This window comes from Cydia amplana, chromosome 26, assembly GCF_948474715.1.
Source record: "Cydia amplana chromosome 26, ilCydAmpl1.1, whole genome shotgun sequence".
NCBI lineage: Eukaryota > Metazoa > Arthropoda > Insecta > Lepidoptera > Tortricidae > Cydia > Cydia amplana.
Genome location: NC_086094.1, coordinates 3,093,430 through 3,113,673, shown reverse-complemented (window position 1 = coordinate 3,113,673; position 20,244 = coordinate 3,093,430). Strand labels below are relative to the sequence as shown.

Here is a 20,244-nt window from a genome sequence, read left to right as displayed (position 1 = left end):
ATTTCTGCTTGTTAAAAATTAAAATTAATATTTAAAACTGTTTACAACTTTACAATAGGGTGTTTGACTGACCAGTCAAAACAGCTTTTTTTTTGGAACTGTCAAGACAATTAGACCGAAAATTTCATGTGTCATCGCATCCGGGGTCGGTGACTCTCAACCCTCATACAGAGCGGCAGCTGACGTCCATGAGAGTTCACTATATATCATCCGTACCCACTATGTTTTGATGCTATTGGTCGTGGAAATCTGCTCCTGTTCCTAGGTCTATATGGAGTTTATACGGAACATAGACATGTGACGTAACGATTTGTGTTTGACCCAAGTACCCTTTTGCAATGGAAACATTAATTTATCATAATTGGTACAGATGTAGGGCGTAAGTAATTATTTCCCATCGTATTTTCACGGAAACGTACGAACGATGTCTTGCTATTTCAGTCAGTCTCGGTGCAAAAAGTACTGCGGTTGACTGAAGTAGCATGACAAATACGAACGTTTCCTAAAAAATACGATGTAAAACCATTCATCATCATCATCATTTTAGCCTTCGGTCGCCCACTGCTCAGCATAGGCCTCTCTTCTTGTACGCCACTTGTCCCGGTCCTGTGCTAGTCTCATCCAAAAGTGCCCCGCGATACTTCGAACGTCATCCACCCAACGAGCCAACGGACGCCAGGCGCTTCTTTCATCCGTAGGGCGATTGTGCACTACAATGAATTTTACTGTCCGGCAGTCTGAGTTTTCATGGTCCGATATGGCATGAAAAAAAGGATGATTGGCTTGTGCACTTGTCCGTCTTTTTACTCGCAGGTGCGGCGTAGTGGCATGAAAAAAACGGATGATTGGCTTGTGCACCTGTCCGTCTTTTTACTAAAAGAGAGATAACCAAGCGGCCAAAGCATGAATAATACTAATTCCAGACGCAGTGCACAAGCATATAAACACGTTTTTCATAGCTGTCATCTCGGACCGGAAAAAAACTGTCCGGAATGGGGAAAAGTAAAATGTCGGAAGGTAAAATTACGTCTAGTGCACAAGCTACTATATACATTTAATGGCGTGCCATATCGGACCGTAAAAACTCGGACTGCCGAACAGTAAAATTCATTGTAGTGCACAATCGCCCGTACGCGGCCACCACTCCGTCAACATTTTGATCCACCTGCCATCACTCTGCCTAGCAACATGTCCCGCCCAACTCCACTGAAGCTTGGCAATGACGTCACCCAAGTCCCGCACCTTGGTGCGGCGTGGGATCTCGACATGAACCATTATGTACTTGTAACTTGTTAATATTTTTGTTTGTACAGAACTTGGAGGTGGTTCCTCTATTCGGCGATATGCAAATCGCGCCGTTTAACTACATCAAGCGTTCTAAGCACTACGACCCGAGCAAGTAAGTAACCTAAAAGTAATAGGCTACATGACTAATTTTCATTTATGGTATCAATCGATCGGATTTGTTTTTAGGATCAAATATCTATATGGGACCCACTGCATTAAAGTAACACAAAAGTCAGAAATTGTAGTCAAAGGCCGACAGTCGCACTTCACTCGCGAAACTCCCTATACAAAACGGCAAGGGAACGTGACGTCAAGGTCTCTGGGAGCCCATCTTGTAGTATGGGCAACATATGGACAAAACAAGAAAATTGCGTTTTTGTCGGTGAAATATTGCGTTTATGTATATATACTTGGTCGACCAGATCTTGACAGTAGAAAAAGGCGGCAAATTTGAAAATTACAAAATTTGAATTTCGCGCCTTTTTTACTGACAAGATTTGGTTGACCAGCTATAGTTGCTATACAATATTTTTTTGGATGAAATGTAAGGAATCGAATGGTACCCTTACTTTTATCGTTTTTGGAAGTTAAAAAAAAAACTTAAATTTTGAAACTGTCAGGTCCTGTATTTTTGTAATTTTTCAATATTTTATTTTAATATCCACATTATTGTGATAAGTTGCTCGTTTGCTATCTATTTTACTAGATTTAGTTATACAATTCAACATGTGTCATCATCCCTATTAGGTAAACAAAATGTATACCTAAAGTAATGAAACAATAGGTATGGCACGGAATGATGAGCGAGCGGGACAGTTTTAAGCTAAACATGTGTTTGTCAGGTGGCCGCTATCGTCGAGCCCCAACCCGCCGTCGCCACAAGCTGACCTAATGGTCCACCTTCCCCAGATCCGGGAGGAACACCAGAACTACATCTCCGAGCTGGCCCGCTACAGCAACGAAGTAAGTTACGTTTTAGACCTATGTTCGTGATTTTTTCCATCGAGCGAAAGTTAGGGTTTGAATTGATAAAGTCCCTCGAGAAAGGCCTTAAGATTTCTTGTAAAATTGTTGACAGCTGTGTTGTGATTTAAAAAAGCGGCCAAGTGCGAGTCGGACTCGCCCATGAAGGGTTCCGTATTTAGGCGATTTATGACGTATAAAAAAAAAACTACTTACTAGATCTCGTTCAAACCAATTTTCGGTGGAAGTTTACATGGTAATGTACATCATATATTTTTTTTAGTTTTATCATTCTCTTATTTTAGAAGTTACAGGGGGGGGGGGGACACACATTTTACCACTTTGGAAGTGTGAGAAGTGTCTCTCGCGCAAACTATTCAGTTTAGAAAAAAATGATATTAGAAACCTCAATATCATTTTTGAAGACCTATCCATAGATACCCCACACGTATGGGTTTGATGAAAAAAAAAAATTTGAGTTTCAGTTCTAAGTATGGGGAACCCCAAAAATTTATTGTTTTTTTTTCTATTTTTGTGTGAAAATCTTAATGCGGTTCACAGAATACATCTACTTACCAAGTTTCAACAGTATAGTTCTTATAGTTTCGGAGAAAAGTGGCTGTGACATACGGACGGACAGACAGACGGACAGACGGACAGACAGACAGACAGACATGACGAATCTATAAGGGTTCCGTTTTTTGCCATTTGGCTACGGAACCCTAAAAAGGTCCGTTGAACTACCTATATTTTACTTTGAACCACCAGAAATGCATAATTACCAAGTTGGCTTGGTTGTGGGTACTCACAACCCACATCACAAGCCTTCTTGAGCTTTCTGTCGGACTTAGTCAATCTGTGTAAGAATGTCCTATAGTATTTATTTATTTACTTATTTTGACATTTTACTCTTCAAATAATTGTAGTTAACTTTTTTCCTTGATGAAAGGAAGAGACGAAGGCGTATGAATAGACCAATAACCATGAGGTAGTCAGTTTACATTGGATATCCATGACAGAAAAATACCTCTTAGGTAATATTTACTCTGGTGTACTTACTGATGTGCCTAAAGAAACTTTCCAAAATTGCGAAATGTTTCGGAAATTTAACGTAGGAAAAATTCGGAAAATTTCTTACATTTTTGCATGAGAATTGAAACTTTCCAATTTTAAATTTAAATTTCCCATATTTCCTAGTGAAAGTTTCATGAAATTTCCAAGAATTTATAGAATTTTATGGAACTTGCAACTTGCACATCCGTAGGTCTACTCCATGACAGAAATGCTCCCATTCACTACCACTACGTGGCTGGTGTCCTCACGTGCCCTCAATGTGCGCGGGGGTTCACCTCGAAGATCGGCTACGTCAGCCATCTACGAGCGCCGAGCAAACTAGGAGTCGTAGTGGTCGCCATGGCCGAAATCGGTCGGAAGTATCATCATCATACCCTCAAAAATTGTAAACGCTTCCTCAGGTGACAACAACGTTCAAGGAGGCGGGCTCCGACGCCGAAAACAAGACTGTAACGGAGCTCTGCCTGCGCGGACTGCAACTCCTCTCATCCTGGTGTTCAGTGCTCACAGAATTATGCTCGTGGAAGCTCCTTCATCCTACTGATCACGCCAGTAACCCGCGCTGCCCGCCTGATGCTGAGGAGTACGAACGGGTGAGTTGCTAGACACGTGTTTACCGGACACTACATACAGAGGCCGGGTCTGATGCTATAAACAAGGCTGTAACGGAGCTCTGCCTGCAAGCTTGCAACTCCTCTCGTCTTAGTGTTCAGTGCTCACAGAATTATGCTCGTGGAAGCTCCTTCATCCCACCGACCACGCCAGTAACCCGCGCTGCCCGCCTGATGCTGAGGAGTACGAACGGGTGAGTTGCTAGACACGTGTTTACCTGATACTACACCAGAGGCCGGGTCTGATGCTATAAACAAGGCTGTAACTGAGCTCTGCCTGCAAGCTTGCAACTCCTCTCGTGTTAGTGTTCAGTGCTCACAGAATTATGCTCGTGGAAGCTCCTTCATCCTACTGACCATGCCAGTAACCCGCGCTGCCCGCCTGATGCTGAGGAGTACGAACGGGTGAGTTGCTAGACACGTGTTTACCTGATACTACACCAGAGGCCGGGTCTGATGCTATAAACAAGGCTGTAACTGAGCTCTGCCTGCAAGCTTGCAACTCCTCTCGTCTTAGTGTTCAGTGCTCACTGAATTATGCTCGTGGAAGCTCCTTCATCCCACCGACCACGCCAGTAACCCGCGCTGCCCGCCTGATGCTGAGGAGTACGAACGGGTGAGTTGCTAGACACGTGTTTACCGGACACTACATACAGAGGCCGGGTCTGATGTTATAAACAAGGCTGTAACGGAGCTCTGCCTGCAAGCTTGCAACTCCTCTCGTCTTAGTGTTCAGTGCTCACAGAATTATGCTCGTGGAAGCTCCTTCATCCTACTGACCACGCCAGTAACCCGTGCTGCCCGCCTGATGCTGAGGAGTACGAACGGGTGAGTTGCTAGACACGTGTTTACCGGATACTACACACAGAGGCTGCTTCCGACGCCGTAAACAAGGCCTAGGCCAAAGGTATGGTGCAATTAGGGTTTGCACGACGGATCCGAAATGTATGGGAAGATCCGCGGATCCGGATCCAGATCCGGATAATTTCATACATTCCGGATCCGGATTGCAAACCCTAGGTGCAATCTTTCTGAGCGATGGCGCCATAACCTTTGGGCTACACTCGGGTAGATGACGTTAATTTCAATATTTAAGAAATTAACACATTCAGTGAAAGAATAAGGGGCAAAGTCAAATGGCGTCCTAAGTTTAAATTTTTTGTAAAAAATATGGCAGTAAATGTACTGGGGGTAGCCCCAGTACATTTACTGCCATATTTTTTAAATAAATTATGTAGATAATTTACCATGAAAATAACTTTCTATTCACTCTATTCTCTTTGACATTATGTAGCTGTCCAAATCGGTACAACTTACAATACAATACAACTCCTCTTTATTGCACAACCTCAATAAAACATTTACAGAGAGACACACATAATACATGAAGGCAGAGGTAAGAACAGGCGGTCTTATCGCTAAAGAGCGATTTCTTCCAGACAACCTTTACGTAGTGGAGTTAACATAGTTAGACGAACCCTACTAACATTTGATGGTCTGTCCACAGGCGACCCGGTACAACTACACCTCAGAAGAGAAGTTCGCCATGATCGAAGTGATCGCCATGATCAAGGGTCTGCAGGTGCTCATGGCGAGGATGGAGACTGTGTTCGCTGATGCGGCCAGGCGGTGAGTGATGATGATTATAGTGGGGTCCGCAGTGAAGTTCGCCATGATCAAGGGCCTGCAGGTGCTCATTGCGAGGATGGAGACTGAGTTCGCTGATGCGGCCAGGCGGTGAGTGATGATGATTATAGTGGGGTACTCAGAGAAGTTCGCCATGATCGAAGTGATCGCCATGATCAAGGGTCTGCAGGTGCTCATGGCGAGGATGGAGACTGTGTTCGCTGATGCGGCCAGGCGGTGAGTGATGATGATTATAGTGGGGTCCGCAGTGAAGTTCGCCATGATCAAGGGCGTGCAGGTGCTCATGGCGAGGATGGAGACATTGGAGACTGTGTTCGCTGATGCGACCAGGCGGTGAGTGATATACCTGGGATAATCAACTTTTTCTTGTCACACGTTGCTATGGTTACGGTCTCCTGAGTCACTCTTAAAATTCTAGGTTTGTCGTGTTTAAATTAACCAAACTTGCATTTTATGGTGGTTATAAGACCTTTCCATAATGGGACATCTACTGAGCATGTTAGTAGAACATGGTACAGCAGTTCTTCTAACAATCTATGCTACTATTGTCTCCTCGCTGATGGGACAGAATAACGACAAGAAATAGTTGATTGACCCACCTAATGGGGTAGCCGATAGTCCATTCCAAAGTGTGCTTTGGGGATACCTTTGTAAGAACAGTGACCGGTTGTACTGAATTGATATTGAAAACTCTAACTTATATGTAACTAGCGACCCGCCCCGGCTTCGCACGGGTTAACAAATTATACATAAACCTTCCTCTTGAATCATTCTATCTATTAAAAAAACCGCATCAAAATCCGTTGCGTAGTTTTAAAGATCTAAGCATACATACAGACAGACAGCGGGAAGCGACTTTGTTTTATACTATCTAGTGATGATGTTGTTGCAGGTCGATATATGCTGAGCTTCAAGACTTCGTGCAACTGGTTCTACGTGAACCTCTCAGGAAGGCCATCAAAAATAAGAAGGACCTTATTCGGAGGTAGCGGATTTAAATTAACTTATATCTATCTAATACCTTTAAACGAGCAATTCTTGCATATTAATTTAATAATCATTTATTTACAAACAAGATATATACAGTGTATTACTAAAAGAAATTAAAAACTAGCTTAAATCTAAAATAGGCCCTTGAGGCATTGTACCAAGGATGCTGGCGACATTTCCTCGCTGTATCGCAATGCTGATACGTTGTGCGAGGTAGCCGCCAGCTCTTCGGTCACCAGTTACGTCAAACAGATATTAATTAATTAATTTATTTATTTATTTATATATTTATATATATATATTTCGCGGATCTCGGAAACGGAACTAACGATTTCGATGAAATTTGGTACAAGGGGGGTTTCGGGGGCGAAAAATCGATCTAGCTAGGTCTTATCTCTGGGAAAACGCTAATTTTTGAGATTTTATATTTTTCCAGGCATTTTTAGGCCATCATCAAATGATACAGTTGACTCTGTACCCAACTTTCTGACAAAAAAAAAGGACTTAAGTTTTTAAGATACGCAATCCTTTCTTCCACTATGTACTTACGTTTACATCTAATCTTATTGACCTAATGCTCGAAAATACGGCAAAACTGACGATTTTTGTTGTTTGTGCGTCTAAGTACCTATAAGGATTATTTAAGACTCGCCCCGGCATCGCACGGGTTACACAAAACCTTAACAAATTATGCACCTAAACCTTCCAAATCACTCCATTGATAGGTGAAAACCGCATGAAAATCCATTCAGTAGTTTTTGAGTTGTGTGATGTAATCGTAGGTACTAAGGCGGCGCGCAATATGATTATTCCTTACGATGTAAAGTAAAATACGTTGTGACATTACTCCATACTCCATTGTCTATTTTTGATGACTCCGATGATCACAAAAGTAGAATTAGTAAGCATAAATTCAAATTCAAAATGATTTATTTCATGTGATTTACACACATAGCTATATACAACAATAAACATACAAGAATTACACATAAACACAACATATACACATTAGAATAGGCTACATGACTATTTTTTTATGGTATCAATCGATCGGGTTTGTTTTTAGGATCAAATGTCTATATGGGACCCATTGCATTAAAGTAACAGAAAAGTCAGAAATTGTAGTCTAAGTCCGACAGTCGCACTTCACTCGCGAAACGCCCTGTACAAAACGGCCAGAGGCCGTGACGTCATCGCCCATCTTGTAGTAACGTATGGACAAAACAAGAAAATTGCGTTTTTGTCGGTGAAATATTGCGTTTATGTATATAGTTGCTATACAATATTTTTTTGGATGAAATGTAAGGAATCGAATGGTACCCTTACTTTTATCGTATTTGGAAGTTAAAAAAAAACTTAAATTTTGAAACTTTCAGGTCCTGCAATTTTGTAATTTTTCAATATTTTATTTTAATATCCACATTATTGTGATAAATTGCTCGTTTGCTATCTATTTTACTAGATTTTGTTATAAAATTCAACATGTGTTCATCCCTATTGACAAACCATAGATAACCGTTTTAGCTTGATCTCTCTTTCAGTATAATTGTGTCGGTACGAGAGACCTGCGGGGACTGGGCCCGCGGTTGTGAGCCCCAACAGGACCCGGCGCTGAGAGGGAAGAAGGACTCCGAAGCTGGCTTCACCATCAAAGTGCCCCGGAGGAACGTTGGTAAGATATCGTAACCTCTCTTTCAGTAGAATAGTGTCAGAGAGAGACCTGCTATACTTATTATAATACTCGTAAATATACAGTACTATTTAGTTTCTGTGGAGACCTGCAATGGAATAATGTTTCCAAAATTTACCTATATTTCGAAGATAACCGATACTTTTCATTCACTTTGTCTCAATAAAGAAAAATTACGCGAAAGAAGAAAATAGAAATTTCGTTATCTAACCTCTCTTCCACTCTTGCATGTTCGAGCGATAAAGAGAACTAAATTTCCCTTTGTAAACAAACCGCCTTGATGCAACAATGTCAATATTTTATTATCTTATCTGTGAAAACTTGTCAAAAAACAGTTTAAGGTACAGTATGTATAAGTTACTCTATGGTATACTTAAGTCACTAGTGCTGCACTCTGGCGGCAAAACATTGCAGTAATACTCCCTATTGGGCCTGCTATACTTACTATAATACTCGTATTATACAGTACTATTTCGTTTCTGTGGAGACCCACAATGGAATATATGTTTTGAAGATATTATTTACTTTTCATTCGTGTACGTTACTCTATGGTTTACGAAAGGCGCTAGTGCTGCACTCTGGCGGCAGAACATTGCAGTAATACCCCCCATAATATGTCGGCGCTTAAAAGAATTAGTGACTTGAACATGTTTTATATCTCATATTGCTTTCTGACAGGCCCGTCATCCACCCAACTCTACATGGTGCGCACTCAGCTCGAAGCCCTGATCTCCGACAAATCTGGCGGAAGACGAACCCTCCGCAAAGACCTGGACGCTGCCACCCTCGTGCAGATCGAGGCCTTCCACCGCCAGAGCTTCTACTGGAACTGTCTGCTGAACCTGTCAGGTATACTTCAGTTCATGCCATTGGAACTGGTCTTCAAGACCTGGAGCCATTGCCTAGGTCGAGGCTCCACCGCTAGAGCTTCTACTGGAACTGTCTGCTGAACCTGTCAGGTATACTTCTGTTCATGCCGCTGGAACTGGTCTTCAAGACCTGGAGCCATCGCACAGATCTAGGCTCCTCCGCTAGAGCTTCTACTGGAACTGCCTGCTGAACCTGTCAGGTATACTTCTGCTCATGCCGCTGGAACTGGTCTTCAAGACCTGGAGCCATTGCCCAGGTCGAGGCTCCACCGCCAGAGCTTCTACTGGAACTGTCTGCTGAACCTGTCAGGTATACTTCTGCTCATGCCGCTGAACTGGTCTTCAAGACCTGGAGCCATTGCCCAGGTCGAGGCTCCACCGCTAGAGCTTCTACTGGAACTGTCTGCTGAACCTGTCAGGTATACTTCTGTTCATGCCGCTGGAACTGGTCTTCAAGACCTGGAGCCATTGCCCAGGTCGAGGCTCCACCGCCAGAGCTTCTACTGGAACTGTCTGCTGAACCTGTCAGGTATACTTCTGCTCATGCCGTTGAACTGGTCTTCAAGACCTGGAGCCATCGCCCAGGTCGAGGCTCCACCGCTAGAGCTTCTACTGGAACTGTCTGCTGAACCTGTCAGGTATACTTCAGATCATGCCGCTGGAACTGGTCTTCAAGACCTGGAGCCATTGCCCAGGTCGAGGCTCCACCGCTAGAGCTTCTACTGGAACTGTCTGCTGAACCTGTCAGGTATACTTCAGCTCATGCCGCTGGAACTGGTCTTCAAGACCTGGAGCCATTGCCCAGATCGAGGCTCCACCGCTGCAGCTTCTACTGGAACTGTCTGCTGAACCTGTCAGGTATACTTCAGCTCATGCCGCTGGAACTGGTCCTCAAGATTTGGAGCCATCGCACAGATCTAGGCTCCACCGCTAGAGCTTCTACTGGAACTGTCTGCTGAACCTGTCAGGTATACTTCAGCTCATGCCGCTGGAACTGGTCTTCAAGACCTGGAGCCATTGCCCAGGTCGAGGCTCTACCGCTAGAGCTACTATGGAACTGTCTGCTGAACCTGTCAGGTATACTTCAGATCATGCCGCTGGAACTGGTCCTCAAGATTTGGAGCCATCGCACAGATCTAGGCTCCTCCGCTAGAGCTTCTACTGGAACTGTCTGCTGAACCTGTCAGGTATACTTCAGTTCATGCCGCTGGAACTGGTCTTCAAGACCTGGATCCATTGCCCAGATCGAGGCTCCACCGCTAGAGCTTCTACTGGAACTGTCTGCTGAACCTGTCAGGTATACTTCAGGTGCGAGTGTATATACTGCTGGAACTGCTGGAAGGCCTGATCTAACCCTCCGCAAAGACCTGGACGCTGCCACCCTCGTGCAGATTGAGGCTTTCCACCGCCAGAGCTTCTACTGTCAGAACTGTCTGTTGAACCTGTCAGTTACTGTCAGTCACTAAGGGCTTTTTGCATTAAACTTGTATTATAAATTGGTCCGCCGTTTGAAAAAAAAACTCCAAAAATGCTAAAACAATTTATATACCTATTTTGAGGGTTCCGTACCTCAAAAGGAAAAAAACGGAACCCTTATAGAATCACTCGTGCGTCTGTCTATCTGTCCGACCATTCCGCCCCCTCTTTATCTCCGAAACTCTAAACTCTAAAATTTTGAAAATAAAAAATGCGCTAAATAGTTCTTTACCTATAGATGACAGGAAAACCTATTAGAAATGTGCAGTCAAGCGTGAGTCAGACTTTGTGATGTGGGACGTTGAGTGAAACAAGTAGGTTCGAGTAAAGACGTATAATGACTTAAATAACACGTACATGCACTTATATATGTTAAGGCTATGCTTGTGTGTGGGTGAGGCATAGCGCACACTACAACTTAATGTACGGAACCCTTGGAACGCGAGTCCGACTCGCACTTGGCTGTTTTTTTTTATGTCGACTAATCCAGACATTTCGTCAACAGACTCCCTGCAGAAGTGCTGCGACCTGTCCCAGCTGTGGTACCGAGAGTTCTATCTGGAAATGACGATGGGAAGGAAAGTCAACGTGAGTGCTGTTTCATTTATTTATTGAAATAACCATTGTTAATAAACATTACAGGCATAGAACATTACCACAGGGCGGACACGCCATACATCAAAAATCATTTGCGTTTATATGTGTGCGCGGCACGTCTGTACACGCGTCATTGTGTATGCGTGGGTAAGTCGCTGTACTGAGAGCACGCCAGAAGTCCGGCAGATTCATGTCGCGGGGCGAGGTAATGCGAGTCGGGGCGGGGCGGTGCGTGGCCGTTCTGTATGATAATACTATTACTTATTCTGTGACATTACTACAGAGGCCGGGATATATCTATCACCGCACCGCTCGCCGTCGGCAGGTGTTCATCCTCACCTAGAAGTCCTAGAACCTAAATGGTCGCGTACTGTGCGGTTTAAGAGGAATTTCCTCTCGCGGACGCTCCGGCTGTGTAATGATCTGAAGTTTTCTGGGGCCACAGTATGCGGTTTTTCAAAAATGGAGTGTACAGGTTTTTAAAGGGTCGGAAACGCGCATGTAACACCCCTGGAATTACACACACATTAGCTACGCACATAGGCTACGGTGAATGCTTACCGTCAGGCGGGCCGTATGGTTGTTTGCCACCGACGTGGTATTTAAAAAAAGGGACTGACGGCGAAGGAGTTATAGATAATATCATATGGGAAATAAAAAAACATCAACTTAAGCAAAACATTTGTAAACATCTGAACTTATGCAAAACATTTGTTTGTATTGACCCAAACAATTTAAACATATTTAATTTATGCAAAGGTTGTCCATCGCGGTTCAACATGGCAACGCGGCGAGCGTGATGGGCTCTTTTGCATCTGGAGGGGCGCGGGGTGAATTTTGTGAACAGTTTTTGCATTTGTTAGTTGATAGTTTAGGAGCTAGTTATAAATTTTAGTTTAGTTACGGTTACGGTCTCCTGAGTCACTCTTAAAATTCTAGGTTTTTCGTATTTAAATGAACCAAACTTGCATTTTATGGTAGTTATAAGCCCTTTCCATAATGGGACATCTACTGAGCATGTTAGTAGAACACGGTACAGCAGTTCTTCTAACAATCTATGCTACTATTGTCTCCTCGCTGATGGGACAGAATAACAACAAGAAATTGTTAATTTACCCATTTGTATTGTAGTACCTCTGTAGTATTTAATTAGGTATGTAAATAAATGAGTTTAAACATGTTCCTTCCAGAAATGCATGGTGCGCCACCAGCATAATGAGGAGTGCAACGACCTGATCACCATGGAGAAGCGCATCCAGTTCCCCATCGAGATGTCCATGCCCTGGATCCTGACCGACCACGTGCTGCGCAGCAAGGAGCCTGGCATGATGGAGTGAGTCCCGCAACTAATAAAAAAATAGTTCATTTTCAGTCGGAGTCCTCGTTTGCTTTAAGGCCTCGTGCGGCTCGGCCGTCAGCTTCGCACACAGCATTAAGGCCTTTGACCTCGCATTGCTGTCAAATATAATGATATAATTGGTAATAAACACCCATTAAATTCTACTCAGAATTGGTTTTGTGTTTAAAAGGCCATCTATGAATGAATGAAAATAAAAAACAGAAACAAATTAGCATACTAGGGGAATTTCATTTTAACTTGTGCTTTAAAGCGCGACTTAAGTCGTGTTTTAGTAACGTCTAACCGTCGCATTTCTGACAAAATGTATGGGATTTGACATTGACCTTCAGTTTTGTGACGATTGCAAACCGGCCGTTAAGAGTACACAGTTAAGTGACACAAGAAATGTACACTAACGCCATCGTATTAACGCCTAAACTTGTGTAAGGATTTGGTTATTGAAACAGCGACATATTGAGTATTCTTTATTCGTAAAGCGCTATCTCACTCTTACTTAAGTGTCTATCCTTATTGTTCTAATGTTGTTATTACCTATCGAATGAGAGTATTATGGTTCGACCTAAATATCGACTTTGCCCTTACACTTGAACTAAAACTCGGCAAACTGCCGAATTTGACACAAGAGCAGCCGATGCAACGGAGCCACGCCGTTTTGTCGACTAAATAACTAGTGTTTAGTTTTAAGTTTATAAAATACATATGTATGTTAATCTGTAAGGTATTTGTAATTGTTGCCTGATTTAAATTTGTAAAATAAATAAAACTTGTCCAATTTCTTTCCCTACAGATACGTGCTTTACCCGCTAGACCTGTACAACGACTCGGCCCAATACGCGCTGACCGTGTTCCGCAAGCAGTTCTTATACGACGAAGTGGAGGCCGAGGTGAACCTGTGCTTCGACCAGTTCGTCTACAAGTTGTCCGAGCAGGTGTACGCGCACTACAAGCAGCTCGCGGCCAGGTAACCCCGGTGATAGAGAACGCCGTGTGGCATTAAGTCCGCCTTTTGTCACTGTATATGTACAGGGTGGCCAACTTTTTGCCGCCATTTTATTTTGGCGGTAAATATGACAGTTATTGCATGAAAATTAGTTTGTGTAGATACGGCAAATTTATTATGGAGCGTTTTACGAAGGAACAACGTGTTTTAATCATTAAAAACAATAGAAACATTAAAAATAACGTTTCCCGGTCGATTAATTTCGAGAAACGATGACATTGACTGGCCCCCAAGATCGCCTGATTCACAGACTACATATATACTTACTTTATGCCTGATTTAACAGCTCCTGACTTTTTTCTGTGGGGCTATCTAAAGGGACGTGTCTATGCTAATCACAGACAAGACATCCTCTAGACTGAGCATAGTAACGCTACCCCCTCTGCCACATATACGGTAGTTTTACTCCATCTTCGAGTCAATCGCGTGCCGTGATTGGTCCGTATCTTTGAACGGGCCAATCACGGCACGGGATTCGCTCACCTCGTCCCCCCGCACCCCCGTATTTTTGGCAGCATCGGTTTCATGAAAGAATTGGCCTAAGCTCAGTCTAGAGGTTGGATTGTCAGTGATGCTAATAGGCCAACGAACCTTCAGCAATTAAAACAAAATATTCGAAACACTATCGCTAAGATAACGCCAGAAATGTGTGAAAAAGTGATGAAAAACGCGATGAAAAGGGTTCGCATCTGCCATGCTGCTAGAGGTGGACATTTGTCTGACATTATTTTCCATGTGTAATTGCTGACCCTACATATTATATTTAACAAGGAATACTTAATATTTTTTATGTTTTATAGAATAAAATTTCAAAAATAAAGTGTATACCTCTTATTTGGCCACCCTGTATTGTGAAAGAAACCAGGGTGGCCAACGACCAGGGTGGCCAATGGAAACGCTGGGAAGATGAAATCAAAAAAATTGCCGGCCAGGGATGGATTAGATTTGCAAGAGACAGGGAGAAATGGCAATGTTTAGAGGAGGCCTTTGTCGAAAGACAAGCTGTTGTTACAAAACCCAATCGTCGGAAAATAAATACCTAATAAAGTCATCACTGTAGAGCAGCAATAAAAGGCTTATTTATTTTCATTGCTCATGCTCTGAAAGAGGGTCATTGTTGTTCTAAAAGGTGTGCAGAAAATGATACGTTTCTGCACTAGAGCATTTTACGTTCCAAGTACGATTTTATGAATTGTTTTACGATAAGCAACTGGAATTTAGGTTTAAATGGCTTTGTTATACAGTTTCCATTCTGATATTTAACTCCCCATTCCATAAATAACGATACTTTTGACTAAATTGTTAATTGAAAGTACCCTCAAGATTTACTGTAGAATTTTATACTAAACTTAAAAACACATGCATTTTACTTTCCTCGTATTCGAAATGAAAAATAGAGTGTTTAACTCGGGTCAAAGGTACCATTTCAGCCTCGGACTATTGGCGCTCTCACTGCGTTCGAGCATCAAACTACCTCGGCAGAAATGATTACAAAGTTTAAATAAATAAATGAAACGTTGATTGCAGCATGCTCCTGGACAAGCGTTACCGCGCGGAGTGTATGGCGCGCGGCGCGCCGGCGGGCCCCGCGGCCGGCCGCTACGCCTCGCTGCTGCGCCAGAGACACGTCGCGCTGCTCGGCCGCCATGTCGCGCTCAGCGCCTTGGTATGTCGCCATCCTGCTCTAACCTTAGTCAGCATGCTCCTGGACAAGCGTTACCGCGCGGAGTGTATGGCGCGCGGCGCGCCGGCGGGCCCCGCGGCCGGCCGCTACGCCTCGCTGCTGCGCCAGAGACACGTCGCGCTGCTCGGCCGCCATGTCGCGCTCAGCGCCTTGGTATGTCGCCATCCTGCTCTAACCTTAGTCAGCATGCTCCTGGACAAGCGTTACCGCGCGGAGTGTATGGCGCGCGGCGCGCCGGCGGGCCCCGCGGCCGGCCGCTACGCCTCGCTGCTGCGCCAGAGACACGTCGCGCTGCTCGGCCGCCATGTCGCGCTCAGCGCCTTGGTATGTCGCCATCCTGCTCTAACTTTAGTCAGCATGCTCCTGGACAAGCGTTACCGCGCGGAGTGTATGGCGCGCGGCGCGCCGGCGGGCCCCGCGGCCGGCCGCTACGCCTCGCTGCTGCGCCAGAGACACGTCGCGCTGCTCGGCCGCCATGTCGCGCTCAGCGCCTTGGTATGTCGCCATCCTGCTCTAACCTTAGTCAGCATGCTCCTGGACAAGCGTTACCGCGCGGAGTGTATGGCGCGCGGCGCGCCGGCGGGCCCCGCGGCCGGCCGCTACGCCTCGCTGCTGCGCCAGAGACACGTCGCGCTGCTCGGCCGCCATGTCGCGCTCAGCGCCTTGGTATGTCGCCATCCTGCTCTAACCTTAGTCAGCATGCTCCTGGACAAGCGTTACCGCGCGGAGTGTATGGCGCGCGGCGCGCCGGCGGGCCCCGCGGCCGGCCGCTACGCCTCGCTGCTGCGCCAGAGACACGTCGCGCTGCTCGGCCGCCATGTCGCGCTCAGCGCCTTGGTATGTCGCCATCCTGCTCTAACCTTAGTCAGCATGCTCCTGGACAAGCGTTACCGCGCGGAGTGTATGGCGCGCGGCGCGCCGGCGGGCCCCGCGGCCGGCCGCTACGCCTCGCTGCTGCGCCAGAGACACGTCGCGCTGCTCGGCCGCCATGTCGCGCTCAGCGCCTTGGTATGTCGCCATCCTGCTCTAACCTTAGTCAGCATGCTCCTGGACAAGCGTTACCGCGCGGAGTGTATGGCGCGCGGCGCGCCGGCGGGCCCCGCGGCCGGCCGCTACGCCTCGCTGCTGCGCCAGAGACACGTCGCGCTGCTCGGCCGCCATGTCGCGCTCAGCGCCTTGGTATGTCGCCATCCTTCTCTAACCTTAGTCAGGCTTGTCTCACTCCGTGATTTCGTCGCTTTGCTACAGGTAGCTAAAAGTACATCCGTTCGGCCCCAATTTTGGGGAAAGCCATAAGCCGCGCGTGGCGCTGTCGCCACCTAGCGGCCATATCTGTGCTGATCGTAACAGACGCGTTTTGTTAGAGAGTGAGTCTTCTGTACCTAGTACTATTATTTATTCTGTGCCTTAGTGTAAGGCCTGAGTGAACGCTCGCTCGGCCGGGCGTGCAGCGTGGCTGTGGGCTCACGCGTGATGTGAGCAGCGTGCACTAAGGCCGCTCCTATACGTGCGCATTTGTTTAACATGCACGCCGCACGCCCCGCCCCGCTGCACGCACAACAAGAGCGTCCACTCAGGCCTTACACTTAGTCAGCCCTAATAGGGTGACTGCTATAGGCATTGGCCTTTCCTAACGGATCAGAAAGAAACAGGCCAATAGGGAATATTACGCGAAAGTCTGCTTAGGGGGCGCCACTCCCACAATAAGTCACAATCTAAGGGTCTACAGCAAACGAGAGAGTCGAAATTTTGTTATCTAACTTCTCTATCACTCTTGCATATTCGAGCGATAAAGAGGCAGAGCCGAGTTTCGATTTTCGCGTTTCCCGGTAGGCCCTTTGTAAACAAACCGCCTTGATGTATCAATGTCATATTTGATTGTCTGTGAAAACTTGTCGAAAAACAGTTTAAGGTACAGTGTGTATAAGTCTCTCTATGGTATACTTAAGTCGCTAGTGCTGCACTCTGGCGACAAAACATTGCAATAATACTCCTATTGAAACCTAAGAGTTGTTCAATACAATTTTCGTGAGTCGCGACACTCGGGACATCTAGTATCAAGTAGCAGTACTGATAATTCCTCTACTCGATGCAAGATGTCGACTACGAAAATAAGCGTTTTGGTACCAAAACTTATGGGAGTGAGCATTCTATGCTTACTTTGTCTATGACTCAACTATAACCTAAATTAATTTTGTATTAAGCAGAAACGCCTGCGAACGATGCTATTAAGCTTCGAACGATGCTATAAATTAAAAGTGGAAAAATTTACTGTCTTGGGTGTACTTGAACCCACGACCACTGGATCACTAGTACAGTGCTCTGCCATCTGAGCTACCAAGACCGTACCCAATTCAGCGAATATTACCACTATATATGAGCCCTAGGGAGGCTCCTAGCGACATCTACCGTAAGAGTGCTACACTTCTTAAACGGCTACCGGAGTACCCAAGACAGTAAATTGTTCCACTTTTAATTTATTTCAATTATAACATGTTTATGTCACCAGGTGGCGCAGCGGATCAACTCGGACATGCACCGGGCGCTAGACGCGGCGGTAGCCAAGTTCGAAGCCGGTGACATCACGGGTGTCGTGGTGAGTTCACTTATATTACTACTATTAAAAAAAAACAAATATATATATATATATATATAACTCTGTATAAGATAAGTAAAGTCTAAGGAAAAAACGTGCCTCGGAAATCAAGAAAAAGTTATGCTCTAATAGTTCGTTTTTTTTAGCATTAGAAATAAGGTAAACAATCTTGATGTGTCTTTTAATTGAAAAAACACATTTTAAAAATAAGTTACGGTAAATATGTAACAATTATGAATCTAATACGATCTTTTATAGTCTTCTGCTTTCATAAGTAATAGATATTGATTTTAAAAAAGTGTTTTTCAATTAAAAGACATGTCAAAATCGCTTACCTTCTTTCAAGTTCTTTCTAATGCTAAAAAAACGAACTATAGATGGCGCCACACCTTCGACCTATACTATCCGACCTATACTGACCTATGCGTTGGCGACACCGTTTGATATTTAACAATTTATCACATCATCATCTTCCTCGCGTTGTCCCGGCATTTGGCCACGGCTCATGGGAGCCTGGGGTCCGCTTGGCAACTAATCCCAGTAATTGGCGTGGGCACTAGTTTTTACGAAAGCGACTGCCATCTGACCTTCCAACCCAGAGGGTAATCTAGGCCCGTATTGGGATTAGTCCGGTTTCCTCACGATGTTTTCCTTCACCGAAAAGCAACTGGTAAATATCAAATGATATTTCGTACATAAATTCCGAAAAACTCATTGGTACGAGCCGGGGAGCGAACCCGCGACCTTTGGATTGCAAGTCGCACGCTCTTACCGCTAGGCCACCAGCGCTTTCTTTTGTCAAAGGTATGGCACCATCGCTCAAAAAGATGGCGCCATACCTTTGGCCTATACTCGTGTAGATGCCACCACTTTTTGATATTTAACAACTTTAACCAATATCAGTGAAAGAATAAGGATCAAAGTCAGATGGCATTGTAAAAGTTTTAATCATGTGTCGAAAGATGGCAGTAAATTTACTGTGGCTACAAAGTTCACTTTGACAATACGCCTCTATACTAAATTCTCTTTGGTATAAATAATGCCATGGTTCATCAGGAACTGGAGGGCCTCATAGCCGTGAACCGCCTCTGCCACAAGTTGCTCAGCCGCTACCTGGCCCTGGACGACTTCGAGAGCATCCTGCGCGAGAGTGACCACGGGGTCCTCGCCCCCTACGGCCGGGTCACTCTACACGTGTTCTGGGAGCTCAACTACGATCTACTGCCCAATTACTGCTACAACGCGGCCACTGACAGGTCAGTAACCGAGTGTACCCAATGCCTTGACTTGTATCTGATGATACAGAGCGTCTTCCGCGAGAGTGACCACGGGGTCCTCGCCCCCTACGGCCGGGTCACTCTACACGTGTTCTGGGAGCTCAACTACGACCTACTGCCCAATTACTGCTACAACGCGGCCACTGACAGGTCAGTAACCGAGTGTACCCGATGCCTTGACTTGTATCTGATGATACAGAGCGTCTTCCGCGAGAGTGACCACGGGGTCCTCGCCCCCTACGGCCGGGTCACTCTACACGTGTTCTGGGAGCTCAACTACGACCTACTGCCCAATTACTGCTACAACGCGGCCACTGACAGGTCAGTAACCGAGTGTACCCGATGCCTTGACTTGTATCTGATGATACAGAGCGTCTTCCGCGAGAGTGACCACGGGGTCCTCGCCCCCTACGGCCGGGTCACTCTACACGTGTTCTGGGAGCTCAACTACGACCTACTGCCCAATTACTGTTACAACGCGGCCACTGACAGGTCAGTAACCGAGTGTACCCGATGCCTTGACTTGTATCTGATGATACAGAGCGTCTTCCGCAAGAGTGACCATGGGGTCCTCGCCCCCTACGGCCGGGTCACTCTCCACGTGTTCTGGGAGCTCAACTACGACCTACTGCCCAACTACTGCTACAACGCGGCCACTGACAGGTCAGTACCCGAGTGTACCCGATGCCTTGACTTATACAAGAGTTTTCATGCTCTGAAAGAGGGTCATTGTTGTTCTAAAAGGTGTGCAGAAAATGATACGTTTCTGCACTAGACTTTTAGGTTCCAAGTACGATTTTATTAATTTTTTTACGATAATCAATTGAAATTTGGGTTTAAATGCATTTGTTTTACAATTTCCATTCTGATATTTAACTCCCCGATACTTTTATCTAAATTGTTAATTGAATGTACCCTCAAGAAACAGTATAAAAATTTATACTCAGTCATGTTTTTTAAAATCACATGCATCTTACTTTCCTCGTATTCGAAATGAAAAGTAGAGTGTTTAACTCGTGTGAAAGGCATCATTTCAGACTCGGACTATTGGCGCTCTCACTGCCTTCGAGCACCAAACTATCTCGGCAGCAATGAGTGCCTTTCACCCCTTGGTTATCAATAT

At 45.2% G+C, this 20,244-nt stretch overlaps 1 protein-coding gene across 1 annotated transcript in view; it reads left to right on the top strand.

The window, feature by feature from the left end:
- The window catches only part of LOC134660161 (cytoplasmic FMR1-interacting protein), a 94,937-nt gene that overhangs the window by 49,625 nt on the left and 25,068 nt on the right, over nucleotides 1-20,244 (top strand). The window contains exons 8-20 of the mRNA XM_063515891.1: nucleotides 1,314-1,399; nucleotides 2,130-2,250; nucleotides 3,726-3,917; nucleotides 5,443-5,564; nucleotides 6,475-6,567; nucleotides 8,114-8,244; nucleotides 8,941-9,111; nucleotides 11,113-11,195; nucleotides 12,395-12,537; nucleotides 13,352-13,525; nucleotides 15,092-15,230; nucleotides 17,758-17,844; nucleotides 18,901-19,442. Coding sequence (XP_063371961.1) covers nucleotides 1,314-1,399; nucleotides 2,130-2,250; nucleotides 3,726-3,917; nucleotides 5,443-5,564; nucleotides 6,475-6,567; nucleotides 8,114-8,244; nucleotides 8,941-9,111; nucleotides 11,113-11,195; nucleotides 12,395-12,537; nucleotides 13,352-13,525; nucleotides 15,092-15,230; nucleotides 17,758-17,844; nucleotides 18,901-19,442 — 2,084 coding nt within the window. The remainder of the gene's footprint in view (nucleotides 1-1,313; nucleotides 1,400-2,129; nucleotides 2,251-3,725; nucleotides 3,918-5,442; nucleotides 5,565-6,474; nucleotides 6,568-8,113; nucleotides 8,245-8,940; nucleotides 9,112-11,112; nucleotides 11,196-12,394; nucleotides 12,538-13,351; nucleotides 13,526-15,091; nucleotides 15,231-17,757; nucleotides 17,845-18,900; nucleotides 19,443-20,244) is intronic.